Source organism: Carassius carassius, chromosome 11 (genome assembly GCF_963082965.1).
Source record: "Carassius carassius chromosome 11, fCarCar2.1, whole genome shotgun sequence".
NCBI lineage: Eukaryota > Metazoa > Chordata > Actinopteri > Cypriniformes > Cyprinidae > Carassius > Carassius carassius.
This window is the reverse complement of record NC_081765.1, coordinates 15998433-16018106: the sequence shown is the minus strand read 5'-3', so window position 1 is coordinate 16018106 and position 19674 is coordinate 15998433. Positions and strand designations below refer to the sequence as shown.

The 19674-nt window shown below is 39.2% G+C and overlaps 1 protein-coding gene across 2 annotated transcripts in view; it reads right to left on the bottom strand.

Annotated features, from left to right (window-relative positions):
- Positions 1–19674, bottom strand: part of LOC132152878 (diacylglycerol kinase beta-like) — a 103735-nt gene that overhangs the window by 68493 nt on the left and 15568 nt on the right. Inside the window, exons 2-14 of one of the 2 annotated variants that reach the window (XM_059561815.1) lie at positions 18939–19295; positions 11357–11433; positions 8651–8671; positions 8060–8213; positions 6195–6449; positions 5892–6038; positions 4642–4691; positions 4189–4263; positions 3982–4101; positions 3774–3891; positions 3471–3559; positions 2473–2589; positions 1772–1870 (exon numbers count right to left, since the gene is read on the bottom strand). In XM_059561815.1, the coding sequence (XP_059417798.1) occupies positions 1772–1870; positions 2473–2589; positions 3471–3559; positions 3774–3891; positions 3982–4101; positions 4189–4263; positions 4642–4691; positions 5892–6038; positions 6195–6449; positions 8060–8213; positions 8651–8671; positions 11357–11433; positions 18939–18999 (1383 nt within the window). In that variant the 5' untranslated portion in view covers positions 19000–19295. The remainder of the gene's footprint in view (positions 1–1771; positions 1871–2472; positions 2590–3470; positions 3560–3773; positions 3892–3981; positions 4102–4188; positions 4264–4641; positions 4692–5891; positions 6039–6194; positions 6450–8059; positions 8214–8650; positions 8672–11356; positions 11434–18938; positions 19296–19674) is intronic. The other variant, XM_059561816.1, reaches the window with a different exon arrangement.

Sequence of the window (19674 nt, the reverse complement as noted above, 5' to 3'; positions counted from 1 at the left end):
AGGGCAAAATAATCCACCCTCGCTCGGAGCTTTGGAAGTTGTGGGTGTGGTCCCTGAGGGGGCACAGTTCATAGCTTCCGGTCTCTCAACTGAGGTTGTTGAGACCCTCCTCCAATCCAGAGCTCCCTCTACGAGGAAACTGTACGCCCTGAGGTGGAAACTCTTCACCTCATGGTGCAGAGACCGCCAGCTTGACCCTGTTAACTGCCCAGTTGGTACAGTTCTTGAGTTTCTCCAAGCTAGGCTCTCTGCGGGGTTAACTCTCTCCACCTTAAAGGTGTATGTGGCAGCCATAGCTGCTTACCATGTCCCTTTCAATGGTCAGTCAGTGGGTAGACACCCCCTAGTTACACGTTTCCTCCACGGTGCACTGAGGCTGAGACCTCCAGTACGGTCCCGTATTCCCCCGTGGGACTTTGTTGTGGTGTTAGAGGCTCTCTGTAAAGCTCCATTTGAGCCAGTTCAAGATATATCAGATAGACATCTGACCCTTAAGACTGCCCTTTTACTGGCGATTACGTCTCTAAAGAGAGTTGGAGACATTCAGGCCCTCTCGGCGGCCCCTAACTAATTAGACTTTGCCCCTGGTTTTGCCAAAGCATTCTTATACCCTCGAGTGGGTTATGTTCCTAAAGTTCCCTCTGTTGCGCCACAGCCTATAGTACTGCAGGCCTTCTGCCCTCCTCCCTTTCGGGAGCCAGACCAGGAGAAGCTAAATTGTATATACGTCCACAGAGCTGCCCTGTGGAGAAAATCTGACCAATTGTCGTTGGATATCTGACCCTTAGTCGTTGGAAAGTCGAGGCTATCAATGTCTCCTATGAGTCCTCTGGTCTTGCCCTTCCTTTGGGAGCCAAGGCTCACTCTACTCGGGGGATGGCTGCCTCTAAGGCCTTTCTAGCAGGTGTGTCCCTCTTGGAAATCTGCAAAGCTGCAGGATGGACCACGTCCTCTAAATTTGCCAGATTTTACAATCTCGATATGCGAGCCGCTCCTGGCTCTTCTGTCCTCTTGCCTTAGCTGTGCTCTTCGGATACACACTAGGCAGGGGATTGGTAGTCTGGCAGCGTTGGCACATCGTTCCCCAAAGCGCTTGACGCAGCTCGAGTTCCTGAAGAGGAATGTCTCTAGGTTACGAATGTAACCCTAGTTCCTCGAAGGAACGAGACGCTGTGTCGCAGAGCCATACTCCCGGCACCCCTGCCGGCGCTTGCTTCCCTACTAGAAGCTGAAGCCAGCTGCGTGGCACGTGCCTTTATAGCTTCCTGGTCGCTACGTCACCCCGCCTGTGACGTCACGCTCTTCCATTGGACAGATTGCACACGATATTCAGAGTTGATCTTGCCAAAGTCGTTTCCCCAAAGCGCTTGACGCAGCGTCTCGTTCCTTCGAGGAACTAGGGTTACATTCGTAACCTAGAGACGGTTTTTTTCTTTCTAATTTATTTTTTTACTGTATCCAATAAATGAAGCCTTGCCCAAACATAAGATACTTCTTTCAAAAAACAAAAAAAATTTTTACTGGCTCCGAATTTTGAATGTTTCTAAATTACCTTGATTTCCTTGATTACTTATTGAAAAGACTTTAACTGGATTCATTTTATCTGGAACACAATTACTTTTAAAATGAATATTTAATTCAAAAATTTACAGTACTCTTGGGTCCCAGAAGAGAGTAGGCCCATGAAGAATTTGTCCAGGACCCACCCATGAAAAAATTGTACTGGGATCCTTGCATTTTAAAAAAGTGCAGTGGGAGAGAACGAACTCACCAGAATAACAGGGCAGATGTACGATGGTAAGAGTGTGTGATCTTTTAATGGTCCACCATCACACTCAGGCTTCACGTTAGATGCACACTTGTTATGGAGCTGGAAAACACAAATATTGATGAGGACTAGTGAAAAAAGAACATCAAGAAGGGACTGGATCTATTTTTTTACTTCTTGGTTTATCCTCACTAATCAGAATTAAGAAAGAAATCACAGTAAGAATGGTAGGAATAAAGAGGACAGCATAATCTGTAGTTGATAATAATTAAGTTGCAGGTTTAGAGTTCAAACTGTCAGAAGAGATGGTTCAAAGAGAGTGCAGGAGCATATAATGTGATAATAAAAATCATTATGCAGTGAAAAAGCCTTTAAATGAGTGGTAAGTGCTGACACTCATCTTTATTAGGCCTATACTGGTCACATCCACTAAATGGTGTGAATGTTTAGTGAAGAACGCCACCTAGTGGTATTAATAAGTTACATAAAAATGGCTTTTAGAAAAAAAAAATATATATAAAATAAGTTATTTTTAATGAGGAAAAACATAACAAAATACATTTCCATTAGTCTTTGCTCATAAATCTAATTACTATTACTAGATATTAAATATTACTAAAAATACAATATTACTAAAGATAACACAAAAGTTTTTGACTCTTACTGGCTGACTAACTTACTTATATAAGTAAGTATATACTCACAGTGATTTGACACCAAACACAGTGAAGGCCTGTTAGACCTTGATAGCACTTGATACTACGGTGACATTTGTCACATTTTGTTGGGGAGTTGCCCTCCATCCAAACATGCTGCATAGCCTAGAAAAACATTGAACAGAGAATCATTATTTATTATTTAGTTAGGAAATAATCCAGCAGCCCATCTATACATTACTGAAATTGTTATCATGCTCTGTCATGCATTTAAAAGGCATTTGCAACAGAATTATATCACTATCTGCAATATTTTTTTACTTAAATGACTAAAACAATCACCTCACAAGGTAAAACCTCAAGTGAGGAGGTTTTATTATATATATAGAATTATATATATATCAATTTCCTTGAATACACAGGATATTAGTAAATAAATAATAATATGTTGGAATCTACTAAAAGAATGTTATGATATAAAGATTTTGTTGTTGTTGGTCAAAGCTTTCAAAATAATCCTCTAGGAAGAACTGCAAGGGTCTTGCAGATTGCATTTTTACTTTAGTCTAACAACTAATGTTAAAAAGTCACTAAAAAAATGAATACTACAATATATAGTATGTGAGATGAAGGTAAGACTAATGAAGAAACTTAAAGCACATTACTTTTGATAGTGTATAATAGTTTTACACAAGCCCCAAGTCTTCATAAACACCTTAAGTATGCGAACTGACATTTTCACTATTCAATGAAAATTAATTGGTTTTTACACTAAAAGTACACATCACTTAACACATCACACAATACACTCATAATCTAATGACATTATTTTGTCATCTCTGCGGTAGTTACTGCATGGGGAGCACAAGTTCTAAAGAGGTGTCAGTGACTAAACGGTGCTGTGTGCTCTCAGTCTTTCCCCTCTAGTTCTCAGTACAGAAAAAAGACCTTACACACAGGATGTTCTCATAGCCTTTCTGACTTGTCCACAATGTTTAAACAGTGAGAAGTGTTCATTTGTAAGCGTGTGTTGTTTATGCACTCACATTGGTGTGCCTGCGGGACTTGGCGTAGGTGCTAATGCAAGGAGCAATGTCTTTGGACACACAGCGCTCATGGACTGTGTACTTGCATACTGCCAAACAAAAGACAGGACTGTGAGAGATGGAGCGTGAGAGACTGAAGGAAAACATTTCAAATGACAACTACACACCATCAGGTCAGACACATCAAAAAGGTGAGAGATTACAGATGGACAGAACGACAGAAAGATAGATCAACAGACAGAACAAAACAGATATGATTAGACCAAATCACAGATGATATATGACAGAAAGATAGATACTCACGTGAGCAGCAAAGGCCCTGTTTTCGTACTCCTAACAACATAGTGTGGCAGTAATTACAGTATGCTGGCTTGTTGAAATGCTTCAGTCTCCATACATGCTGCCCATCTTCCTGTACATTCTGAATGTTTGTGAAAGAGGAACAGGAAATAAGATACTGTATCTTAATGCATAGTTTCCACTTTATGACTCACAATTAGTTTCTCCTCACCGTCTCCATTCCCAGCAGTACCAAGAGTGGTATGGTGGTCATTCCTCCTCTGATCCATTCCTCTAATGTGACCGTTCCATCCCGGTCATAATCAATCTCCTCCATCATCTCCTTCAGAATCTACAATAAAAAATAAGGGACAGTAACATATGGATTCCACTATGCATGATAGGATTGCCTGGTGGTAATGTTTAAAGTGATCCATACTGGTTGTAGTTCTGTAGAGTCCCATTCTAGGTACTCAGCTACATGGACCATCTGGTTTATGATGCGGTCGAGCTCCTAAATCGAACAGATATAATTGCCTTAGATATTATACACTATAAAGCATACAGTTTTCAAATTCACTTTTTTATGAAGCCTGATATTTACAGCTTCGCCAAACTATCTGTTTAAAGTTACAAAAAAAAAAAGATCAATAATATTTTGAGACTCTGAATCACAGAGTCCTGATAGTGTTAAGATAAATGAAACATTTAAAGATGATCACTTCATTAACAACTCAACACAATGACATCATGTACTATAACAGTGTATGTAAATCTCACATTAAAGGTGTACTGTGCATTATTAACTCTTTGTTGTTTACAGTCTCTAACCACAAAGCCAAATAACTGGACATTTAGACATTACACATTATAATGGAGATTGCAGACTTACCGAATTGTCCAGCAGACCATTGCCATCTGTGTCGTAGAGCCTGAACATGACTTTAGGGTGAGAGAAGTGAAAGATAAGAGACTGTATCTTTTTGTCGTGTGGCAAATATTTGTCCAGTACAGAGCCCATGCTGGCACCTGGAGCTCAGGTTATCAAATGGCAGACTGAGGCAGCTAGTGAGGATTAGCTTTGGGCAGAAATAACTTCCTATGCTAAAGAAAGCTAACTCCATGGTAAATAAGGCCAGGAGCAGAGATAAGCCCTTACGAAATAAGAGGAAGTCTCCTGTCATTTTCACTATGTATAGGTCAGAGGTCAATTAAAACACAGAACTGACAAAGGTGTGTTTGAATGTACCTATATGTAAAAACAGACTCAAACTGATTTAATAGCTAATAACTTTTTTTTTTTAGAACATAATTATTTTATTCGTAAAAGGATGCATTAAATTGATCAATAGTGACAGTAAAGAAATTTCTATTTCAAACAAATGCTGTTCTTTTGAACTTTCCATTTATCAAATAATCTGGAATAAAAGAATCCCGTTTCCACAAAAAAAAAAAAATATATATATATATTAAACAGCACAACTGTGATTCAACATTGATAAGAAATTTTTCTTAAGTACCAAATATTAGGATGATTTCTGAAGGATCATGTTACGCTGATAACTGGAGTAATGGCTGCTGAAAATTCAGCTTTGCCTCACATAGGCTTCAGTTACTGAAATTAAATGGTCTATTCAAACATTTCAAAAGATCCATATCTGCATTTCATATGATGTGTTTAAATATGAATTGTCAATAAAGAAATGAAATTTGCGACAGCCAAGAATGAGGGGACTTTTCACATAGCATTAGTCACTATTGACTGATACTATGCTTTGGCACGACTGGTTTGGAGACATAATTTACAAAATTACTTAAAATACTGTTGGTTTTCTTTAGACAAACTTTGGAAAAGTGGGAATTAATGAGGATATGCTGTCTTAGTGTAAATAAAATAGGGATTAAAGGGAAGAAACCTAATATGTCCTCAATATGTGCAATAAACTATGATAACAAAGAAACACGTTGTCTTTGATTTTACATGAACAAGCTCTAACATCAACTATCAATATGCAAAAAAAAAAAGTATATTTAAAAATTAAGTCTTAAAATTAAGCCTTCTTAAAATTTCCCAAAAGACAGCAAAGATAAAAAAAAAAAATGCTAACAGGAAATTTTTTTTTTGAAAAATGTTTAACTTACACTCAAGCTTGTCCTCTGGTGTTCCCCTTTCCAGCAGGGACAAGTAGCACACAATGTCTTTAAGGAAGACCACTTGGGGTGATGGAGATCCTTTTTGTGGAGAAGGACTCCTCCGGAGAGATGAACGATTTTCAGATTGATTACGCTCTGGAAGAGTGTTAATTAGAATATGTATAATATATGAGTAATGATAGCAGATATAACACGAAAGTATCATGATTCCGATCAGCCAATATTGCTTTATAAGTCATGGATTACACGCGTAAAAAGTGCAGTGAAGATAAAAGTTGTCCCGAATCTGACCTGGGGAGAGGCGCGGGGAGTTGGTGGTTTTGGAGAGAGCCAAAGCATTGCTGCTGCTGCTGCTCGATGGGGGATTGGGCTGTGTGCCGGGCGACCGGTGGGGGCCTCTGGGTGTGTGGCCCCCTGTGCCTGAGCGTTGTGAGGAGGAGCGGGAGGAGCAGGGTGATGTGGTGGCCCCTGAGCCTTGAGTGATCCCTGCAGAGTTCTCTGGTGTATGTCGGCTCATAGCACACAAAATACTCTTCCCATTCATACCTACCATGAAAAAAGCAGTACAGGAAGATAAAGGGGAGAATGAAAGTGCCAAACTGAAATGAGACAGGAAGCAACATAGCGCAGGGCCTCATTCACTGTGTGTACACACAGATTTGTGTAAAACCTGTGTGAACATTATAATACAGGATATTGTTGCTACTGGCCTGTTACAGGTCTGTTTACACCTGGACAGTGCTTTGAACTGTTCAGTTTGTGGGAGGTTTTGGAAACCCGACAGGTAGAAAGACATTTTTAATATTGCATAAGGTACTGAGGAGGAAGCTGACGGTACATCACGATTGTCACCACAAATGCACAGTGGTTGACTTGACACGATGGATGAAAATCATATCTGTCACTGGTTGCTTTGTTTGACATCAACACAACTACATAAAAAGAGCTGCCAAGACAACACATAACAACATCAGGTGAAGTAACGTTTGAGTCACGTGATGTAAGGAAAAGATAGCTGGGATAGTTTATGAGCGCCACCAGCCAGGACAGCTTAACATGGCAGATTTATCACTACAATAATGAGTTTGCCATTTAGCGTTTACATTCACTGACTGAGTTGCATTAAAGACAAATGGTGCAACAGAAAACACTGATTATACTGTATTTGCCAGTCCAGAGAAATCAAGGCACTAGATGGCACTGTTGGCTGTCTAACTATTTATTCAGTCAACTAATATTTGCCATAAATCACCTCAGGCCAACAATGATAGAAGTAATTCAGACGCAAAGCCATGGGTGTCTTTTCATTAAAGTGCACTCATGCATCATGCTTGCATCATGCATAAAGTTTTTTCTTTATAGAACAATGGCTCAAGAGTCATGAAGAGCCTATAAAGCGGGCTGCAGGTCTCCCGACAAGAGCAGGTTTCTCCAGACATCTATTTGAGGCTGAGAGTTTGTTATAAACAGCTTTACAAGCAAACTGGTCATGCAGTATAATAATCTAATCTAATTCAAATGAAAAGATAAAGTGGGATCTGAGACCAAATGTGAAAGTACTTTATTTTTTTTTTGTTCATCATCAACATGTTTGAGTCTTGAGCACCAAATCAGCATAAATGAATGAATTCTGCTGAAAATTTTGCTTTGCCATCACATAAATTAATGACATTTTCCATGATATTCTACTTTTTTGATATGCACCTGTAAAAAATCTTTCCGACCCCAAACGTTTGAACAGTAGGTTATCGATTTTACCAACCTCATCATTTGATTGGTAGCGTATATGTTTTCCATTAGAAAATAAATAATCAGTAAACTGAGTATTTCCTGAATCATTTATTTTTATTTGGTTTGTACCCCTTTTGCATTAATGGCAGCAGTGCCCTAGCTGAACTCCAAAAGTCTGATTAGTGACTCTTAAAAATTTCTTATTTTACGTCTTGAGGTTCAAAATCTTATTTCCAGGCTTAAAATGGATTAGATTCTGGACCCAACTGTAAGAGTGTTTCACTGCAATTGCTCATCCTTAGCTCCCAAAACAGTAAACTCAGAAGAAACTGACACCTGTTTCTCCCATTAAAACTGAAATCTGAAATCCATATTTTACGACCCGTTATTGATAGAATAAAGGCTTTTTAAAAAATATGATTTACCTAGTATGCCTGCTCCAGATCGAGAGGTGTCAGGGGAGCTGCCTCCACCATTCTTGCTCTTGAAGGAGGTGAAGAGGTGCTTGCAAAGTTCCTCAGGGATGTCATTCTCCAGATAGGTCGTCATGAATAGCTGGAAGCCCTCATAGTCGATGGGCTGCAGGAGACATGTGGAGAGATGATGAGGCATAAGACGATATGTATGAATATGCAGCTTCTTGCTCCTTTATGTTTTCAGGAGAGAGGATGTTCCTGTCTTTGGATATGAATGACACGCTCAAGCATTTCATTATGACACATGGCAACCAATAGACAGAGGGAGCCCACTGACACACATTAAAGAATAGTAAAAACACATTTTTTTGCAGCTCAAAGAAACAATCTGCAGTTACAAAAACACCATGATGAAGATCTCGTTAATACAACTGAAAGTATCACAGACACATGGCTCACATTAAAAAGCAGTGGGTGCGACCTTTGACCTTCAGTATACATTATAGCAAGACTATCCTGTCAGACAGGAATGGGCCGGGGCATGCAGTCTGTAGACACATTGAACCACAGAACATGCAAACCCAGAAGTTAACATCTTACTTGGATGAGAACATCTTGCTTCTGTGTGGCAGTCAGAGATATATGAAGAGGGTAAAGGGAAAGAGGGGTTATATACACTGCAGTGTTTGTTCGTGCAGAGGGAAGGGATCAGTGAATGGTGTTACCTTTCATATCCTCATTATTCAGTATTTAATGCTGTTTTGCAGGTTTAGTGGCGAGATAATTATTTGTATAATTCGGACTTCGTTCTTTAAGGTGATAATTTTCTCTTAGTAATAAAAAATTGAAAAAAACAACAGCCAAAAATTAAATAAAGGACTAAAAAGGAAACAGCTATATTACCGATGATGAAAACTAAATGAAAAAATTCTTGTCAACTGAAATAAAACTTAGCATAGCTGGGGAAAAAAAGAAACAAAACAAAAATACACTACAGTAAGTTTGGAGATTGTAAGATATTTTTTGTTTTGTTTTACAGTTTAAAGTAAAAAGATTTTAATAATTTATTCATGTTATGGCAAAGCTTTTATTATAATTATTCATTTTGGTCTCAACTTCATGTTGCATAATTGCTGCTTACAATTGTTATGGAAATACATTTTTCCCTATTCTTTGATAAATAGCAAGGTCAAAATAAATAAATAAAAAATCATTTGTAACATTATGGGCCCTATCATACACCCGGCGCAATGCGACGCAAGGCGCAGCGCAAGTGTGTTTGCTAGTTTCAGTCCGGCGCTGTTCGCATTTTCCCGTCCAGCGCCACGTCGTTTAATTAGCAAATGCATTTGCACCCATTTGTGCCCCCATAGGCGTGCTGGTCTAAAAAAGAGGTGTGTTCACGCGCATTGCTGGCGCAATGCTATTTTAAAGAGCTGAAAATAGACTGCGCCATAGACCAGTTCAAACCTGGTGTAAAGTCTAAAGTCAATGTTTTTTCTTTGTTATTTAAAGAGCTAATAGTATAGGTTGCTTATTAAACACGGGTACGCACAGCAGCACACAAACATGCCAAATATTACAAATTAAAGGATTACAATGCATAAGAATTTTTTGTAGGTTAATTAAATATAAACATGCCTACATGTCATAATGGATAGTCATCACATGTATCAGAATTAGGCAATCTATTTGCTCGCACACGAGCAGCTCCGTTTCATCTCAGAGACGCGTTCTGTCTTTGCGCTTGCCAAATTCCGCCTTGTAAATAGCAAATCTGTCTTGGCACGAGCGCAACTGGCTCTTAAAGGGAATGGAAGATGAGACTCTGATTGGTTTATTGCATGTTACGCCTAAAAAACACCCATTACGCATTAAGAGAATAGGGACAGCCTGTTTAGAACATGCGCCCAGGCGCCAACCATTTTTCCGTCGTTAAAATAGCAAAAGTGGATTTGGACACGCCCTGAGTGCACCTGTGCCGTGCGCTTTACACTATGCGTTTAAATCGTTAAAATAGGGCCCTATGAGTGTCTTAACTGTCACTTTTGTTCAATTAAATATACCACCCAAAAACCACCAAAACCACCCACAAAATCTGTGTTGAAGACAATTTTGATGGCATTGTGGATGAATTCCCCTTCAATCATACCACTGCAGGAATGAACAAACCTAAATCCTTTGGATCCTTCTTGTTGCTGAAATGAAACTCTGGAAACGGGCAAAAAGCCAGTAAAGCAGAAACAGGCAAGGCATGTAGGACAGAATCAAATGGTGGTGAAAAAAGAGGAACTTGAATGCAATTTAAAGGTAGGCTATGTTTGAGGGACTGCAAACGGTAGGCAGATGCACACCACAAACAGGAAGGGTAAAGTAACTGAAACCAAATGACTCTCTTTGTCTCACTATTAGCAAATGCGTTTATATGTTTTGCTGGTGTGAAAAGCAGCACAGCCAGCAGTGGCTGTAAGAGAAACTTCCTGTCTGGCTTTCAAAAGTGCAAAAACACAGAGACTGGCCCTGCTCTCAAATGATCCAGGAAACAATGAAATGGTTTCTTTAACCTTTCACTGGCGCCCATTTTTACAGACAAAGGTTACAGAGTCACCATAATTAAACCTCATAATGAAAAGGCACTCAAACTAGCTGTGACTTTTTGAGGCTGTGATGAAGGATATTTACAGCCCAACCTCAGTCAAACAGTCAATCAAGGCTGTATCCATGAGTGAAATACAAGGCTGTCATCAGAAGTAGGCAGCACAGTGGCACTCTTGGAATGTCACCTTCATTTTGTGATTCTCCCAGACTTTATGATTTAAAGGTGGTTGCAACTGAACTGATGAACAAAGCGAAGCATGCAATGTCACACCACAGCCAACCTGGCGTCAGCTTCAGAACCATTAATTGCCACCGGTGCTTATTCACTATTGATTCAGCCATGGCTCTGGGTAAAAACCTGCGGCGCCAAACCCTGAGCAGCCTCTTATGTATGTCAGTGTGGAGAAGAGGAGAGAAATATAATGGTGACACTCCATAAAGCAAATTATAGATGTGGCTGCCCGCTGGCTTTGTTGTCACGGCAACGTGATGCATGGGCTTCATGATGTCAGTGAGGACCTTCTCTAACAGGAGGCAATATCTGGCCACTTCGTTTCAGGGAGCGGATGACTAAGCATTTCCTGTAATGACTTGCGGCCAGAGTCAGGTTGTATTGGTGTTCTGTCAAGTCACAGCCAGAGGCTCCACTGCCTCTAAACAGATCATTTAATCAGGCGAGATCACGGATACGCTCCTGCCATTACATACCTGTTCAGGGTTGTACTTGGAGAGGACACCATTTCCATGAAACTCTTCCAGGACATCTTTAAGCTTCTTGGAGGAATCTGGAGAAAAACAAAATATAAAGGAAAACACTTATACACAGATATACAGCTGTACTCGCAAGTGTAGGTACTCTTTGCAAAATATACGGCAATGGAAATATTTAGATTCACTATACTGTTAAAAGTTTGGGGTCTGTCAGATTTTTTCTTTCTTTTAAGGAAATAACATTTTGCACAAATTTGAATTAAATTAATCAGAAGTGACAGCAATGACATTTATAATGCTATAAATAATTGCTATAAATGTAGTTCTTTAAACTTTATATTCATCCAAGAAACCTGAAAATGCAGAAACAGCTTATAGACATTAGACGCTAACAGATTTAATAGCACTTAACAGCCGACAGTTACACTTTAGTGTGTTGTTTTCCACTCAGAAAAGATTTATCAATCCATTTTATATATGAATATTCACTAATGATAACATTTTTTTTTATCAATTTTATTTTCTATAAAAACAATAGAAATTAGAACTAGTATATGCCATTAGCATCTTCTGTTAAGCAAATTAAAGCATTTCCCAAGACACCAAATTTGATATGGATTTTGCTGACTAGATAACTTATGTTTTACTGGCAAACTGTAACTGTAACTTTTAGCTCCCAACATATTGGCTGATGTTCTACAGCACATCTCCTTTTCATGAGGCATTGTCAATCAAATTAACATTTGTTAATCTTGCGTCTGGGTGTGTTTCATAAAAATAAGAAAAAAAAAATTAATAAATAAATACAAAATGTAACTCATATTTGCATGAGTTGAAAGTCTTAATGCAAAGTTATCTCCAAACACAACAGAAATGTACTTGAAACATAAACTACAAGCATCATTATTTATAACATTTTGAAAAAAGTTATGCCTTGCATTTGGTATCTATTACTGGAAACATTAGATGTACTGTATAGTGTAATCTGACAAAACAGGCTTATTAGCAGAGATAATAGCTGAGCAATAGATGTCACCAAAGCTGATTAACATTAGGACAGGAGAAATGAGCCTGCGGCCCCAGGCTTCATTTTTATTTTTCATAAGCTTCGCCTTGGTTTTCAAACGTCTTCTGTCTGCCACCCAGGGGGCAGAACAAGGTGCTTTTCTCACAGAATCTGATAATTTCCACCGATAGTAGTCATCACCGTCTACTATTGACTAGCTACATGTATGTTAATGTTTATTATTCCCACATGCTTAATCTCTTTGCTTTCAATTTCTGCTGTTTTTTAGTGGCCTTTAAGAAAATAAACAAAATTCACATTTGACTTAAATTCACTTGATTTGTGACAACAATAGTAAACTAATTAAAAATATAAAAATACTATAATAAATCTTAAAAAATAAATAATGACTGCAAACATTGTCCATTTTGATGTCACCGCTACGCTCCTCAGCTACTCAAGACAACCCGTCTGAGTGTGAGAGACAGACTCGTGCAGAAATTAAAACAAATGAGCACCACAGCACACACAGAAAATTGTAGATGCATACTGCGCTAGAGATCAAATTATATTTATAGTATATTATATAGGTAAGCAACATTACTCAACCAAGATGTTTCCCCTGAATATCAACACCATTGCAATATGACACTGATTTTATACAATAGTAGTATAATAAACAAGAAGTTAAAATTAAGTGACTTATATTTTAGACACAATATTGATGTTTTTGCTCAATTTCACAAATGCAAATAGTTCCAATCACACGTGTCTCCCAGCAACACACAGCGGTATTTTGTTACTGAATAAATTCACATTTTGAACAAATCGATTGAGTCAATGATTCAGTGACCCATTTATAAAGACTGAATGAATTCGGCGTTTGAACGAATTGGTTAATTGAATGACTAAATGACTCAAAACAGTAATTTGCTGCCACCTACAGGTGGTTTGGTTTCATATTTAAAAGTATCATTGCATTTTTCCACAAAATTTCTTATTTGTATGTTAAAAAAATATTTAACATCGGTATCAAAAGGTCACACTTATAAAAAGAATTGGAAATCAGAATCGGACAAGAAAACTGAAATTTATGCATCTCTAGTTTTTATCTTTTTTGAGGTTGACCGATCAGTCACTATATGAACCGACATTATAAAGGAACAGTTTATAGATTCTTTCAGCATTCATGTACCTTTAAATAAATAACATAAATACAGGTATAGAATGACACGAAGGTGAGTCTAAAATGACACAACATACATTTGGGGTGAACTGTCAAGTTTAATTGGAAAAAAACACACCTAAAATGAAGTCAGATATTCAAATAATAAGCAGCAGTGTTAGGCGAGTCCTTATATAAGCCCCTTTCACACTGCAACTTGGACCTGGAAAATTGACAGAACATTGCCAGATTGCCTTCTGTGAGAACGCAAACACTTCCCGGGATTGATTCTTGGGATCGATCCTGGGTTGGGGACCTAGTAGCATTGCCCGGAACGAGCTCTGTGTGAACAACTAATGCTGTAAAAGGTGTGTCATAGAGTGAAGGCTGTCTCCCTCTACCCTCAAAGTCCAGGTTGCTGCTATTGCTGCATACCATGACCCCGTGAATGGGAAGTCTTTGGGTAAGCATGACCTCATCTTTAGCTTCCTTAGAGGTGCCAGGAGGTTAAATACTTCCCGGCCCCCCTGTATACCCTCTTGGGACCTGTCTCTAGTGGTTAAATCACTACAGCAGGGCCCATTCGAGCCTTTGCATTCAGTTGAGCTAAAGTTTCTTTCATTTGATAACCCTGCTCCTGCTTGCACTGGCCTCCATCAAGAAGGTAGGGGCCTGCATGCATTTTCGGTCGACGATTCGTGCCTAGAGTTCGGGTTGGCTGACTCCCAGGTAATCCTGAGGCCCCTGGCTTATCAGGCTCAGGATGTGCCCTGCCCGTTCAGGTTGCGAGCTCACTCAACTAGAAGTGTTGCATCCTCCTGGGCACTGGCTTGTGGCACCTCGCTGACAGATATTTGTAGAGCTGCGGGCTGGGCGACCCCTAACACGTTCGCTAGGTTCTATAGCCTTCGTGTAGAGCCGGTATCCTCCTGTGTTCTCACCTCAAACGGGTAGTGGCACTGAAAGGCCCCGGTTAGTGTCGGCTTGATTAAACTGCTCCAGAGTGTTTGTACTGTAGACCCTGTTGAGATCCTCCATCACCCTAAGCAGCTGGACGCGGTGGAATGAGTGGGTTCCATATTGAGACCTAAGCGATACTCGTATGTGTATAGTCCACGGTATAGCCTTAGAGCCCGTGTTTCCCCGGCAGACTTCTGCCTTCCCAAGAGGGTTTTTAATCACCTCAAATTTCTCTGTATACTCCTAAATGGATGCTATATGTGTATTTGCCTCCGAGACCTCCTTCGGGAAGGATGGGGATTCCGCAGCATCCCGGTTCCAAGCGGACTGGGTACGTTTTCCCAGTGTTATCCAATCTCACCCAGTGAGGTAGTGCTTTGTCAACGGTGAGTGGAGCTACTTGTTCTGAGCCCCGGTCTACACCTAATAGGGGCGCAGGCGGCTCGCACAGGGCACTGGAAGGGGCAGCACCCATGAGCTGCCGGGTCCCCAGCTCGGCTTGGCTCCTCAGCGAAAAAGTGCATTGCACCTGCTCCCTTCTTATACTCACGCAGTGATCAGCGGCAGCTGGATGCAATAATTGCATGCCAATGTGCATTGGCTCATTTAGTTTACACTCGAAGTAGATTGGTCTATCGAAGCGATATCCCATATTCGTCGGTCACCGACGTAGCGTCTCCGATCCCTCCTTCAGGGAACGAGGGTTACCATACGTTACCATAAGTTTCCTCACTATCCTTACTGAAGCGAAGATTGTTCACCAGCTTAAGTGAAAGTTAACGTGTCTAGCATTTTCGACTTGTGTTTTCGACATTCTGATGTCACGTGTCATTACGGGACCTTTGCGGGTTATGTGTGAATGCACGCACAGTTTCCGGGAAATCCCTGACAGTGTGAATGAATCAAAACGATCCGGAAACAACTGCCCGGGACACATTACCTGTGTATTATCCAAAATCTCTGTGTGAAAGGGGCTATAGAGACTCAGTGGTTAAGGGAAAAACAGGTGGAGGCACCAGGCAATGCGACTGACACTCATGACTGAAAACCAAACTTCACCCACTGTTTCATCTGAGCAAAACAATTCTTTCCTCAACACGTAAAATCCAGAACAAAGCAATCTGGTGATTTCTGTGGTCGGAAAGATTGACATCACACTTTTATTATCAATCAGAGGTTTACAAGCTGTTAAAGTTTCAGATCCTGAATCACAAAATGTAGAATAATGTCAGAGGTCAAACACACAGAGGTAATAGATCTCTGGTCTTTGGAATGGGACATTTTGACTGACAGTATTAAATATATATATATATATATATTTGATAGAGAAATCCTGGAAATCCTACTTTCACTCATAATTACCTTACAGTACAGCTATAATCTGTGCCAGGCGGGCCTGCAAATTAATCTGTGAGATGAAATTAAGTTTTAGATTAATGCCTCGTTTTACACCTACTGAGTTCTTAATGTCCGGTATCCCAGAATATACTCCACATCATGCATTTGCTATTTTTGAAGGCATTATACCTTAAATATGGCATGCTGGCCGAGTTCAGGGTTAGAGCACTTCTGACTGATTATTCAATCTTCACTGTTTCTCAAGGGTTTTTAATCAAATCCGATACCAGGGGTCGCCCTCAACGAAAGTAGAGGAATTATATGGACTTCATGAGGATTTAGATTTATTACCAGGATCCTACAAGCCAATTAACCTGACAAAGCACTGACAGATGCTTCATTTGGAAATTTCATGGTAATTTTACAGGTAACCTCTTAAAGTGGCACAAAGGACTCTTTGAAATACATATTAGCCAGTGCAGCCTGTGCAGATAATAACAACAATAGGAGCATTTAGAGGTTTAGTATAAAGTTTAGTAAGTGTTCATTAACATTGTAATTATTTTTTTTAATTTGCCATTTAAACAAAAATAAGTCCATCAAACAATTTTTTTTAAATCTAATTAATTACACTATGTGCTGACATACTGCATTTGACTGGTTTTTAACCAAAAGTCTTACACTTATACACTGATTTCTACTAGGGCTGCTCGATTATGGCAAAAATCTAAATCACGATTATTTTGTTCAATATTGTAATCACGATTATTTAACACAATTATGAAGAGGCCATATGACCAAAACTTTATATGAGTGATTTATTTAAAGATACTTATCAAATATGTATTTCCTGTAAATAAGGTTGCTATGACTTCTACATTGTAGAGACTAGCGTAATTTCAAACAAAAACTTTTCAAAAAAATTTCAAAAAAAAAGTCCTCAAAATTATTAAAAATAATTAAACTGTCCGTAATAAAAAAGCAAAGGACAAATACAGTAGAATAAAAAGATACAAATGAAACAAACTTTTGTGATTTAATGTTTAAATCACAAAAAGGCTCAAGTGTAGAGGAGACCGAGCTTTTTCCGTCGCTGCTCCAAGGCTTTGGAATACTCTACCTATTAGTTTAAAACAAGCTCCATCCCTGTTTACTTTTAAATCCAGACTTAAAACTTTTTTATTTTCAAAAGCTTTCGATTAAACTCGTATCTGTTAAAATAGATTAGTTAATTTGTTTTGTTTTTTTTGTTACAAATGTTTGTGATTTTATGTGCTTTTAATTTTTTTTATTTTCTGGTGGTCTGATGTTGTATACTTAAGTGAAATTTATGTGACTCAATGTTGTGATGTTATGTTGGATTACATGTGGAAAGCACATTGGTCAACAACTGTTGTTTTTAATAGTGCTATACAAATAAATTGTCATTGTCATTGTCATAATGTTTATTTTATGCAAGTCTCAACAGTTTACAGCGTACTACAAAAATGAATAATCAAATGTAAAATAAAACAGCATAGTCTTCACTGTAAGAATTAAACTTTTTTGTTTCTTTATAAAGCTAAAAAAAAGTCCTTCACTCAAGAGCAGTGTGTGATTTTGTCTTTTTTTGTTTGATTAATAAACACACAGTAGCAGCAGGAAAAATAGCCCACTGTCACTTTAAGAGCCGCAAGTAAGCAATTTCCGCAAGTCACGCAAGTATTTTCATTCTCAACTCTTTACGTTCATTTATTACAGGACCGACGAAGGCATACTTAAATAATCACTAAGCGCCGCATTTTGACACATTTTTGCGTGTTTGACCGTTTATGCGTGCACCTTAAGCTAAAAGATGATTTTACATGTCCGTGTTTTGTTCCGTCTCTGAGCGCATATCTCCTCCCGAGGAGCAGGGCAAGTTCTCTGTCACGCTTTTAAAAAAAATTAAAAACTATAAACTTCCATTAATCAAGCACGTCCCATTTTGCAAATGTCATGTTACATGATTTTACTGATTTGCACATGTAATTGGGCTTTTACGGAGGAACGAAAGTGCAGCGATGCAAAAGGGGGCGGAATGGGGCATAATAATCGTTTTATCTCGATTATTGTATTTTCATAATCATTGGAGGCCAAAATCGAAATCAAAACCGTTTTTCGATTAATTGCACAGCCATGATCTCTACATTGACTGTCAGCACCCGCCAGCATCAAACCAACATCACTGTTTCTGGCAGCGTGCAGCTAATATATACATACATGCATACATATATATATATATATATATATATATATATACACAAACCGCAATGTTTTCAAAGACTGCATTATTTGCACTCTAATGTTCTTCTTGGCACTTGAGTTCAAGCCTGAAGCCAGCCACCTGCTTTGCTGTCTGCAAATTACACAACATGCACATAATTTGTCTGCAAAGAAAACACTGAAAGTATAAATGCTGATGAGACTAAAGCTTCCTCTCAGGCTGAACTGAGTAGTTAGTGAGAATGGCAAACAGCAGGTCCTTATTGACCAGATGAAGCATAATCTTCCTCATTACACATGCATATGTGCTAGCAAAGCCAGTCCTATAACAAAATATGAGTCAGATTTACAGAAAGCCCTTATAATAATAGATATTTCTCTGAATTAATATCCTGCTTTAGCATCCGATTTCAGTCCCCCCCCATCAAATCAATAAAACCATCCTGCATTCCCTCAAATCTGTCATAACACATTTCCTTTGCAAAATAATTAAACTGATGATAAGCAAGACCGTCACTTTTTAATGTTATTGAAAATTTCATATGCCTGTTTAGCTTATAAAGTGGTCTGCATCAATAACTGCATTAAACGTTGTTAATCAATACCGACGCAGAGAGCACTGGCAGCACATTGATGCGTTACATCAATATAGCCTACATTCCTAGCAGTGCTTCCTAAAAGTCCAGCGGGTTGGCTGCAGAATGCATCCTCCTACATAATATATTAAACAAAGCATCATCTTAAACACAGGAAGTTGAGACAACAAACCCTCTTATCCATGCTTATACACCTAACAGCCCCAAAATAAATTCCAATCAACCTGCCAGAGGTCAGAGGAAAGATGCTTCTTGTGCCCAGATACTTACACTCACTGTACTGCTGCAGCTGGGAGAATTCAGCTGGGCTCAGACAGACCCAATCTCCCATCTCAACGGTCAGAGTGCTCGCGGCGAGCCTGGGGAACCACACTGATCGTCCTCAGGTGAGGTATGAGAAGGACATGGTACGATCTGGCATGATTATGTCGCCTTTTCTTAGTGACAGATGGTGAATCGGCGTCCCCGATGTGGAGTTGTGAAATGAAGGAGGGCCACAAGGACGAAGGCAGTGTGAAGGTGAGGCGTGCTGCGCCACCGGTAGGAGCTGGGATTGGAGTAGCTCTGCGGCGGAGAGGTGCCAGGTGCACACGGAGGAGCAGCTGATGACCTTTCAACTTATGTACTCTATAGAGAGAGAAGAACCAGAGTTAGTAACGCAAAAAGCAGAATTACTAAGAGTTGTGGTAGTCAATTTACTGGTATTTGCACCATTATTTAATGCCCCCCAAAAGCAGGAATTAACCATTTTGCACCTGTGGCCTTAGAAGAATACACAGAACCGGTAATCATTGCCTCTGCTGGTTTGTGACCCTGTGCTAATTTGAGCTGCTATCAGTTGGCAGTGTTGGTCATTTTGGATGTGAACTGACTGTGTCTGTGTTCGTTTGTGCACTGTCAGTAGATCAACCACAAGACTTTTCACTCCCATCCACACTTTTATGGAATTGCGCTCCCAAACTAAATATATATACTGTATATATCTTGCAATATAATCAAATAAAAT